At 38.2% G+C, this 12,305-nt stretch overlaps 1 protein-coding gene across 8 annotated transcripts in view; it reads left to right on the forward strand.

The window, feature by feature from the left end:
- The first annotated feature begins 1,103 nt into the window (after nt 1–1,103).
- The window catches only part of ATRNL1 (attractin like 1), a 518,966-nt gene continuing 507,764 nt past the window's right edge, over nt 1,104–12,305 (forward strand). For all 8 annotated transcript variants that reach the window (XM_026851052.1, XM_026851053.1, XM_026851055.1 and 5 more), the window contains exon 1: nt 1,104–1,407. In XM_026851052.1, the coding sequence (XP_026706853.1) occupies nt 1,121–1,407 (287 nt within the window). In that variant the 5' untranslated portion in view covers nt 1,104–1,120. The remainder of the gene's footprint in view (nt 1,408–12,305) is intronic.

A 12,305-nucleotide genomic window follows, 5' to 3' on the forward strand; every position in this document is an offset into this window, starting at 1 on the left:
AAGATAGATGTCCAGTGTTTCTTCCTTGCTGTTCTAAATCTAGAAATCTTTATGGTTATGTTTACATTTTTAGTTATGATTTCTTTATGCAGTAAAAGTACTGTCATACTATTCTCTGCAACTCTTATAACCACACTAGTCCTTTTCTGATAGTCTACTTGTGTTTTTCCCCCAGCCTTACAGAATTACCTAAAAAGCTGTTTAAGCTTGCCCATCATAAATTTGTAGTTTCTTTTTTTTTTTTTTCTTTTTCTTTTTATTTTTTTCATTCATTACTGAAGAAGAAAGTTGGCATTTATTGGACAGGTGCCCCCTGATCATTGTGCTTTTGAACAGATCTCCTGCCTGGCAAAGGATTGTTGAGATTTTAGCTTTGCTGTGAATGTTAATTTCAAAAATTTGGCTGACTTCTGTAGATCTGAAGCAAAATCTTCCTTCAATCTGAGAAAAATATATTGCTAGCTTTGGGACTTTTTTGGTTGGTGGAGGAGGAATGTAGCTCCCTTGCCATGGTAAGCAAAAATATTGCTTAAAGTGTTTCTGGATTAAAGAGTAGTCTTAAACTGACTTTGTGCCTTGGACTATAATCTCCTATTAACTGCATTTCTGGTCTCATAATGTTATTTTACAGAGGACAGTTGTTCAGCAGCCTTAATCACATGTAATATTGTACAATTAGCAGACTGTTCAGCAACAGCTTCAGTCTCAGCTTTTTTTTTCATAAAATATAAAGCAGCAACACAATTTCCATTTCCTCTCTTTGCATGAACTTACCAATTCATCACAAAACACATACAAAGAGACGTCTAATAGCCAAGAAATGTGTCTGATCCAGAACAATGAAATGATCTATCTGAGCTCTGTTAGGAAGACAATGTACAGACTCCTGACTGAGAGTGGCTTGTGGGCCTCCTGACATCCTCTGGAATGAAAAAGGACAAACTCACTTTTCATCTCTGTTTTCCCCTCACGCTTTCAGGTATTGCCTCCACCAAGACTGTAAACTCCTTAAGGCACAGACTTTCTCTGTGATGTTTGAATTGTGCTTGGCTCTGACATCACACAAAGTACAAATAGATACCGCTGGATGTTATCGTGCTCCCCCTGGCCCCGCGCGAAGATGGACCCGGGCGGCGCCGCGAGGCGGGCGGGAGCTGCCCCCGCGCCCCTGGGCGCCTGGAGACCTTTCCCCTCGTCCTCCTGCTGCGGCTGCTTCTCCTCGCTCCTGGATGTGAACAGCTGGCTGCTCTTCTACGGCTTCTTGTACCTGGCCCTCTATGCCCAGGTGTCCCAGTCCAAGTCCTGCGACAAAATCTCCTGCTTCTCGGGTCATTGTGTCAACTCCACCTGTGTCTGCGACCAGGGCTGGGTGGGAGACCAGTGCCAACATTGCCAGGGCAGGTTCAAGTAAGTCCTTCATTATTACCATTCCCTTTTTTTCCTTCCTACACCCTTTCCCCATCGTTTTCACTTGCCTTTATTTTCTTTTATTTATTTTTTTTTTTTAATTTTTTTTTTATGTCTGCTATGATTTTGTTCATGTGTGGTGGAAGTATGTGACAGAAGTTAAGGATGAAATAGGCTCCTGCACCTCATGGTCCCTCCCTCTAAGAACACAGGACGGAGTCCTCCGACGGAAAATTGTACCCGCTAATCCACCGCTGAAAATAGGCTGCTCCACTTGATGGGAGCTGAGACAAGGAGGAATCGGCCTAAAGCTGTGCCGCTGCTGTCCCTTCTGGAAGTGTCATGGAAATGACATGTGCGCTTCATGGGGCTGCCCAGGGAGCAAACATTACTAGTAAATTTGAATGACTTCTCCGGAGAGTGAAAGTGCTTTGCTCATTTCAGCCTTCCCTCCCTTCAAGTGTTTTAGCTAAGTGGGCTATGAGTTAGGCACATTCAGGGTAACGTGAGTATAATTTAGTGAAAGGTGCATCACTCATGGCAAGGTTTGCAGGAGAGGAGAGAGGGGTTAAATATAAAAAAGTAACGTTTTTGCAAAGGAGTGAGTGGTCAGTGAAGCTAGAACTACCTCTCATGCTTAAAAGTGGATGTGATACTGAGTCATTGATCAATGAGAAGGAAGCATACCCTGACACTTGCTTTTCTATATTAGTGGAAAAGAAGACTTAATTTATAGGGCTGTCGTTTCCCCACCCCCACCCCCTTTGGTATCCGTATAAAGGCTGGCTGTGAAGAATACCATTTGCTATTATTTTGCTATATAACCTTGGACAGGACATCTCATTTCATTCCCTTGTAGGGGAACTCATTCCCTTACAAGCAGGAACTGTATTTAAGTACATTGGCATTTATAGCTGGAAAAAGTGTTCTTGCATCTAGCTAATAACAATACACCTGTGATGCTGTGTCTTAGACAATTCAAATTCTGCCTTTGGAAAAGTACTCTTAAGAAATTAAAAGTAACGATCGTCTATTCTAAATTGTGTTTAAGTTCAGTTTTCTCTTTGGAGCACTGAAATTTAGCTGTATATTTTACATCTCTTTTAAAGATTTAATCCAAGGTCACTTATTCCTATATAAACAAAAAGTAAATCCAGTAACTTCTTAGCTTGGGAAGTTAAGGAGTAGCTGGATTCAGACATGTTGACTGAAGTAATATACATGCTGCAGAGAAAGAAACAATTCACTAATGATATATGGTCAGTGAGATAAGACATACAGTACTTCTTTTCTGTCTATGAACTTGGTAATAAGATTTTTCAAGTTGGTCATTTGTTGTGTGTGTATTGAGGATTTGGGGTTTGTCCTGCCCTGTGCTGTGGAACAATAGGCTAATTGTGTAGGGATTGAGAGTGAGGAGAGGAGGTCCAGGTGAATCTTCTTTGTGTGTGAGGATCTGCAGGAGACAGGCTTGGAGAGCTATTATTTCCTTGCTTTAAAGAGATTACTTGTATCCTTTGTCTTGGTGCCACTCATGACAGACCTGAGCTGAAGGGCTGAAGCAAATTTATCATGTCTAAAATTTCACAGCTTGTAAACTAGTATATTCTCTGAAGGGGTACTGGAGCCTTTATCCAGTTCTTACAGGTATTTCCTTGATTATTTGTTTAAACATTTGTTTCTTTACACCGATTGTGTTTGTCAAGTGAAGAGGCACAGTGGTTACGTTTTCACTTCTGGTAGAAAGTTAATAATCCATCCCCACCTAGAGGAAGTTCTGCCTGAATGTTGAAAGGGCACCTCTTCTGATCTAAGCTAACACTATGCTTAATCAATGTGCTGTTAGGAGTTTTGGTGAAATCAGAATAGATTTCTCATTAACTCCTCTATATTCTCTCATGCTTAGCTTTAAAAATGACAGTGATGCTTGCATTGTGATTTCTATCACAGAAGTGGTTTCTATTATGTTGGAGATATGTTTTTTTACTGAGGATGCTTTCATAGTTGTGCCTTCAATAGCTTGTCTTTAATATTTATTCTTAAAAGCAAAATATACTCTGCAGTAAAAATAAACGTTCTAAGATTTAGAGCTTTTTCAAGTCCTGTGAGTTGGGGATGGTATGAAATATGTGAATGTGTCTTAGAACACAAGCAGCAACTCAGAGTGGTTGTATTTTGAATCTGGAAAATTCAGATGGGTGTTGAATGGGCGATGAGTCAAATCTATGTATTTCCAACTGAAGAGTTGGAAAAAGAATGCTATTCTGCCATATGGCTGGGTGATTGAAGACCTTTCTGACTTCTGTGGCAATTGAGGGTTTGATTTATTACCATGGAATATTTGCATATTGTTTCCACTTGTCTGTGAACTCTATCTGCTTTATAGGCAGGTAGCCATGGTTGGACTTTGCACCAGCGGTGCTTTCGTCTGACTAGTTATGCTGGATGTGTATCACTTCTGCAGTAGTTGCTTCTGTCAGTAAGAATGATTGAAAAGTTTGGTTATGATAAACTGCGTTAACAATTATGGGTTATAGATACGATCTATACAAATGTTAATACAGCCTAGTTTATTATTCTAAACTTTTACATTGTTTCAAAGTTTCAGCAGTTTGAAGTGCCTGGGTGAGTCACTCTTATGCAAGATTAAAATTGAACTTTTAATGACCTAAATTGGATGTATCCAAAACCCATTTTCTGTCACTAGATTGAGGAAACAGATTTTTAAGGGTAAGCTTAAAACACTTGAAAATAAAATGGTCTTTAGTTTTCTTCACATAAGTATGGTTATTTTTGCTCTTCTGGAAATGTTTGACTTGCATTAGCCAGCATCGGAAGCATTGTCATAAGAAATATTCTACCTAGGGGTAACTTGGAACCATTAATTCTTTGGTGAGAGATGTGTAGAATTTTTGGCTTAGCTTTATTTCTTTTCTAGACTCAGAAATAACAGCATAGCAGGGAGACATCAAAAATCAATATTGGTAAGCAGGTGTCAAAATTAATTGACAATATTATGCTAAGTTTGCTTTTTCCCTGTAGAAGAACTACTGAATAAGTAGACTACTTTGCAAATGTTGCTCTGGACTGGATGAAAGAAGATGAATGGGGGGGAAATGGGCAAAATGGTTCTTTAGCACTGTCTTATTGCTCTTATTAACTTTTGTAATTACTCCTTGTATTGTGAAGTGTGTGGTAACTCCTTATATAAATAGAAGAGGTGTTACTCTTACTGCATTGCATTCACATCTCTGTTAGTCACTTTTCAGAATGATCTAGGCCTCATCTCTGCCTGGCAGTAAATTATTTTACTCTCTGTTCAGGATGGGTATCTGAATGGAGTTCTGACTTGTTTCCTTCTCTTTGAAATTTTTTTTTTTCCTTGTGCTCTGACAGAATGCAAAAACTTTTTTTTTTTTGGTATCGAAATAAAAAAGGGAAATTTAGTTCTAAAAATAGGGTAAAGGAATTCTGTCTGCCTGTTTATGGGAGACAAGTGAAAGGTAAGAAAGCCAAATGGTGAGCAAGTTCTGTTTTTATGGAGGGAGCTTCAAACAACAGTTCTCAAGATCTAAACAAAAGCACAACCATGAAAGTGCAATGTCCAGTTTTATTCTGATAGATTGATTTATTAAGGAAATAAAGATTTTAATGCTACATCTGCCACTCTTTCTTCCCCTGTGCTAGACCTTTGAATTTGTTGGTCAGTTACAGTTTTCATGATGATATGAGTTTGGGCAGAAGGGAGAGGGAGAGGCTGCCCAAATCAGTTGTGTTATGAGACTCCAGGGAATTCAGGGAGGCAAACATTATGAATGGTCCAACTGCAGGAAAAGCTGCAGTCACAGCTTCTATGTATTTAGATGTCAAAGTCAATCAATCTTGAGATGCGGCACTGCAGGAAAACAGGTTTCATTAGTTTTGCTGCTCACAGAATGAGCTCTGAGAAGAAAAAAAAAAAAAGTTTCCTTCAGCTTGGAGCAAAAAGTTACCCCTTTCTCTAGCTCTGGTTTGTACACTGGTGTGTAGAAGAGCATTAGAGAAAAAGTTGTGCATGAAACTGCTCTTCCTCTTAAGTTTTTGAGTACCTGAGTGACTGGAAATATGCTGTCTTCTAAAATGCTGTCTTTAAAAAATAGATTGTGCCTTCAGATGGTTGTTGTTGTTTATTTGATAACTTGTCCCAGTTCACATATGTAACAAAGCAGATTGTGCAGGATAGGTGAGCATCTTTGAGTACCTATGCTTCAGTTAATCTGCTTTGCCTGGTTCTAGGTATCTAGTTGTTATGGAGAGAGTAAGAACAAATTGATCTGTTTGATTATTTAACCTTGTCTCCAGATGGTCTTATTGCACTTTTAAATTACCTCCTGCATGTTGTCCTTAATTTCTAGAGCTCCTATAAAAGAGTTTATGTTCTTCAAGGTCAAAAAAATTTCCAAGTACAAGAACTTTCACAACTGAAATGTTAAAGGGGTATCAAATTAATTATTCCAGGCAAAATCCTTATTTCTATCTAAAACTCTGAAATCTGCTGTCTGCAGAATGACTCACGCAAGGGAAGTGTCCTTAAATTTCAGATTGTAAATGAACAATAATGTTGTATAAAAAATGATCTTTAGAAAACAGTATTTGCTGCAGCCAGTTGAAGTTCATGCTGCTCTAAAAAGGCATGACTTTATCCTTCATGCTTCTCTTTGATTACATCTTTCTGCTTCTTATGTAAGCATTAATATTCCTGCAGAGAGTTGAAAAGTGTCAACAGGAACCTATCTCTCTACCTCCCAGCCAACTTTTTTTTTTAAGCCAGCTCATTTTCCTCATGTCGCTTCAATTGCGTAAGTCTCTTGCTGACCCAGAGGAGGTAGCCGAAATGAGCAAGTGTAGATGGGAAAGGAAAATTGTCCCTTTTAAAAGCGGTACAGACTTAGTTTGCCTTAAGTTTAATGTGAAACAGCATCACCATTAAACTGGCGCAACTTCTGTTACACAGGATGAAATCCTGAGTCAGGCTATCAGTTGCAAAACTGCCTTTGTCATCAGCATGGCCTGTATCTGATTCAGGACACATGCATAATTATTCTTGACATCAGTGGAAATGTGTGTGAGATTTTACACCTGCAAATTGCCTTTTTATAAGTCAACATGTGAATGTGAATGTAATTGAACTATTGGAAATATCAGTGAGTATGATTTTATTTTTATAATATGTGATTTTTTTTTTTTTAAATGGATTTTAGTGGTGATGCTCTGAAAAATATTTCTTCCAATGTAAGTTATTCTCTCTGGATTAGAATTTTAAAATACAATGATAGTTTGTATGATAAAGGGACTTTTAATTTGTAAGGAACCCATTTTTAAAAATTTCAAATCTTGTTTTGAAATTTAGAAACACAAGCCATATGACCGTACTAAAGTCTTCCTACAAGTTAAACAATCTGCACTGAAAAGTGCTTTTTGAAAGGAAAACAGGCTTTTCAAAATTAAAAAAAAATTTATTAGTGTATTTTTTGTTGTTGGTTAAAACTTCCTATATAGAGTCATTTAGGTTGGAAAAGACCCTTAAGATCAGAATCCAACCGCTAACCTAATGCTACCAAGTTCACCATTAAACGTTTGGATTTTTTAATGGGTTTTTATGGACAAGACGAGACATGAACTCTCTGATTACCTGTTCTTACAGCTTGCCTTATGCAGGCTGTAGGGTAACTCTGAATTGATCCCTGTTTAGAACACATGCTTTAGAAAAGCATCCTTACATGTCTGAAGTATTCCCCTGACTGAAAGCCTGTTACAGACTTTCAGGATTCTCCCATTGCTTAGTTATCCTTACCATTTTCTAAACCAGCAAAAAGAAATGCTTAATCACCCTAATCCGGAAAATCTACCCTACTTCTTTTATTGTCTCTTTGAACTGCCTTGTTTTCTCATGTTTTTGGAAAAACCTGCCTTTGCTGCAGATTCTTCAGTATGTCAGGTCTATGTTCCCCATCTAGGTGAAAACATGGTTACCTTTTCCTCACTGAGCATGGAAGAGGAGTGTTCCTTGAGTCGTCTCAACATAAACCAAGTTTTTACATCCTTGACTGCTTTCTTGGTTTTTAGCCTTCCCTATTTTATCAGCATTCTTGAGCTATGAATGCCAGAACTAGATGCTTGTCTTTTGGTGATGGTTGTACTGGTGAAATGTGGAAGCAGAGTAACCCCTGCTGCTTGGTGTCCTGCTGCGTGCAGCTGCAGAGAATGCTTCGAAGCTTAGCACTGTGCTGCCAGCTCAGTCTATTATTTTGTCTCACAAGTCTTCTCAGAGTTGCTGCATCCTCAGTACCAGTGATTGATACATGGCCCTGCTTTTCTCAAACTAGTCTGTGAACTGAACACAGGCTCCCCTGTTTGGAGTAATATTTAATTGTGGGGTTGCAAAAAATGTATCTGCTTGGGATGGAGCTATGCTCTCTTCAAAACACCTCTCTTCCCTGCCCCCAAGCAGTAGATAATTAACGATGTAGAGAGTCTCTTCCTGTGTGAAAGTCTGAGACCTACTATAGGATTGAATCCAAATGCAAGTTAGGCACAGGGCTCTTGCATTCCGGAGTCTAGTTTGTTTGCAGACTGAGTGGTTTGTTCCTTAAGCAAGTAAGTGTGGGTTCAAATGGTTGATGACCCTGTCGGGCCTTCAGGCAGCACCAAAGGCTGGTTGCCATTGCTATGGGTGTGTAAAAAGCTCAGTTGTATGGAATGTATGCTTAGGTCTATCCATAAAGGATATATAAATGCCTGTACTAGTTATAGCATTTAATATTTATTATGTTTTAAATGTAATTTGGCAAATAAATAGTCTCACACTGTGTATTTCTTACTTCCTTTAACCAAAAAGGTGTGATGATCATATTTTGGAAGGCATAACCATAGTTCATGTCATCTTTTTAAAATGAATATGAGTAGTTTTTGAGAGATCAGTCTATCACACTGCACTACAAATTGATTTAATTGTATCAAAATGTAGGCAGAAAAGGTGGGAGGTAATATGAAATGCCACAGCAATATCCTTAGGATATTTTTAACACTAACTGAAGTGCTGGTGAAAAAAACCCTTATTTTAAAACAGTACTTCATAAACAATAAAAAAATGCATTGGAAAACTCATGCAATATTGAAGAATAACTATCTGTTAGTATCCATGGAATACATCATTAGCTGTCTAGTCTTGGAAAACACGCTACAAAGTTGATGTAAGGAGGGAAAAATGATGATGATACCTGACAACATGGGCACTCCAGTGAACTGCAGCGGTTAACACTAATAAAGGACCAATAGTAGACTATGAGCAAAATGTATGTTTTCATGTGAGATGGGTGAGCAGTGGGAATTTTGAAACTAGTATTATAGGCTGCCCTATATATTCTTAAAAGCCTAATGAGTGGATGTAGAGTTGTACTGATTTCAGAGCTCCATGTGGAGCAAGATGCTATTGAGAAAATATGGAACTGAGCTCAACACTGCTACTTAGTGTTCATTCACAAGGTACAAGAACGGTATTCAGATTTGAAGTCTCCTGCAGATGGGAAAACCTAAAGCTTTTAGACCTCAGAAAAGTAATTTAGCCACCAGCTCTATAGTATATTCTAGGGTAAATATCTTAAACTCTCTGTTAATGCAACAGCATTTTGCAAAAATAAAATCACTATAAAAGCTCTTCCAAAATTTAGAGCTTACACCACTCATCTGGAAGAAATGGATTCCAGGATTTGTCTGAATTGGTATTTTATGTTTCTTAGTTAAGGATGGAAATGTGCTACTACCATCATATGATGGCAAAATATCTACCTTGTTCATGTTAGTGATGTTTAGAAACAAGCTAGCTGTAGACTGTTTCCAAGTTTAAAGTAGTACGTGCCTGAGAACCATGATTTGGTAGGGAATTTGAAACCAGGATATTCTAGGATTACCTGGCAATGGAACAAATACTGAAGTACTTAAAGGTTGGATGTAGACACATGCAATGACACTTAGTGTCTACATTTTTCCTATGGATTTCTTCCATAATTTATGTGCTTCAGTGTCTCATCAGTAAAAAGGAAATAACACTTTCTTAAAGACTTGAGGTGATGCATGACTGACTGTAAGGATGAGGGACAGCTGATAAACTAGGTACAATTTTAGAGAATGCATTTCCTCCTGGAGTGTGATATGCCATAGCACTGAACAGATATTTTGAAGAGTTACTCTTCTACTTGTATGATACAATGCTCTATATTAGTTATTGCGTTCCTATGTCAGTACCAAAGCACCATGCATTCATAATTTGTAGGATGATTGCATTATGTTATTACAGCACTGTGAGTCTGGATTCATAGTCTCTAAAGGTAGGGTTTTTTCAGTGTAGACATGCATTTTTATGCATACATGTATGTTTGGTCACATGTGTTTGAGTTTTTAGCTTGTTCTCTGTTACCTTGAAGGCTAATAACTTGCTTTCAGTGAAAAAGTGGATCATGTTGTAACTATTGGGATGCAGGAGGTGGGACTAAAGAACAATCAGAAATAATCACAAAAAGGACCAGATTTTAACTATGTACATTACTAGTTGTGGCAGTAAAGTGTGAGCAACAATGACTTTGGTCAAAAGCCTGTTAAGAGAGCTCGGGCTAGGATGGGGTTAGTCATGTCTTTAAATACCCTGGTGAGCTTTGCAGAAACTGTCTATTCAAGGTGTAAGTAAACCATGAGGCAAGAAGGCAAATGGGCTTCCTTGTATACCACCCCCAATGCAAGGACAGAATAAATTAACCAGAATAAGTATCTTGCTAGTCATGCTGAAGTTTAAAATACTTCCCTTTTTGTAATAGATAGTAGTGGTGAACAAAATATGGTAAGCTTAATTTTCTTGATAATGCATCTCAGCTTTCAAAACTCAAGAAAACGTTCATACACTCTGAATTGTATAAACGAATGCTTGATATTTCCAGCTTTAGTACTAAAACTGAAGTGCTGATTAATCCAACTGTAGGATAATTTGCACCTCTAATTGTTCTTTTTTGAATCTATGGGGTTAAGAGTGTTTTGTTGCAGATGAAAGTATCTCTCACAGTTGTGATTTAATAGCAATTTGAGATTTGTTTGTAGTGTGAGGTGGATCAAAGGTTAAATTTTAACAGCACTTAATGCTTGATCAATTTGAAGATTAACAGAATGATTCGGGAAAATATGATTAAGATAATGACATGATTACAGATTTGAGATTGGTAAGAGTCACACTACCTTACTACAAGATATTCTAGATAAATATATGTATACATATATATGTGAATACTCAAAACATACACACACAGACAGCACAGAAATATTTGAATATCCAGTGAAATATCTAGACATCCACACTCATGAAGGCAAATGTGTGTGGTTAAGCACATAGATAGGTAAAGACGTGGATGGAAGAGGCTAACCTATACTTAAAATTTCCCTCTTCTCGAGTTTGGAGCAAATACTCACAATACATTGGTATCTCTCAGTGGGTGATAACTGAGAGTTGAGAAGCAGTCAGATTTCATCCTGGCCTTCTGTTGGCTTTGTGGGCAAACCATCTTCAAACTTTGAGAGGTGTCCCAGCTCAGGGGAGGTGCTGTCACAGCCTGCTGTGATCCAAGAGAGCTCAAAGGGTCTCGCTTAGGGTTGCTGTTTGTAGGGTCTGAGATAATTGACTTTTTGTCAGGTACTTTTCCATTTTAGCCCAACTCAGATGATGGAATATTATGGTACTTTGTACCAGTGGTGCATGCCCAGAACTCTTGAAGTTCTGGTATAACCCCATTTGGGCCACAACCCAAGTATGGATATACTAAGCTGTTAGGAGGTTATTGATTGTTCTTACTGTTCTTTAAATGGTAAGAGATCAGGGCAGAAACCAGATGGGCTAAGGGGGTGCCTTATTTCTCTGGTGCCCTGCCTTTGTCATTGTCCTCAAACAGGAGGAGAGGAGAGTTCAGAAACCAGGTGGGCTAAGGGGGCACCTTAACTCTCTGGTCTACTGCCTTTCCCAAGCCATTTGAGTTGGTGTGTGGTCTGTTCCCAAGTAGCAGGGGAGGTAGGAGTCAGGAGTGTTAAGGGAGTGCCTTTGGGCTCTCCTTCCCTACCTTTCCCTATTCATCTTGGGTTGGCATGTGACCCAAGGAGGGGAAAATTGCACTAACCAGCAAGCAGCTTAACAGAATGGGGGTTGCACCACTGTGTGTGTGTCCACCTATCTATTTCTCACAAAGAAAATCCAAAACAATAAACCAAACCAAACACAAATAGCTCACATCTGTGTTTGTGTGTGCCAGCCCAGTGGATGAATGTACTTTGGAGGATACTTAATCAAATGTTTATGTGGTATATGCAAGATGTACCGAAGCAGTTATGGGGAAGAGGAAAATGATTTATGTATTTCATTGGAAATCTGTATCATAGAGCTGCTGTAATTAAGCTGCATGCTTCTGTAGTTCTCTCATATCAGATCTCTTTTGTTTGCTTACTAAGTCAACTGAGGTTTTTCTAAAGGGTAACTTAAAACATTGAACAGGAGCTGGAAGGTATTCTTGAAAAATGACAAATACTGGACAAACAAACAGCTGCTTCTTAAAACATACAAATTTGCACTTGTGTGCACAGCTGTAATATGTTAAGAAAACTGTTAGAAAATATTTTTGCAGATGTTCTCTAAAACCTAATGCTGATACAAGTATTAAATCCAGAACATTTGTATTTAAAACTCTGTTTTGTTTTTCTGGGTATTTTTTATAGTGTGGCACTTTTTAGGAATAATCTGTGGACATCTGTTTTAAATTCAAAGTGACATTTTTCTAGAGTTTTTATTTTCCAAATTACTTATACTTATTTTAGTTTTTCTCGGGGGGGGG

The sequence above is a fragment of the Athene cunicularia genome (assembly GCF_003259725.1).
Source record: "Athene cunicularia isolate RWA chromosome 6 unlocalized genomic scaffold, athCun1 chr6_part1, whole genome shotgun sequence".
NCBI classification, from domain to species: domain Eukaryota; kingdom Metazoa; phylum Chordata; class Aves; order Strigiformes; family Strigidae; genus Athene; species Athene cunicularia.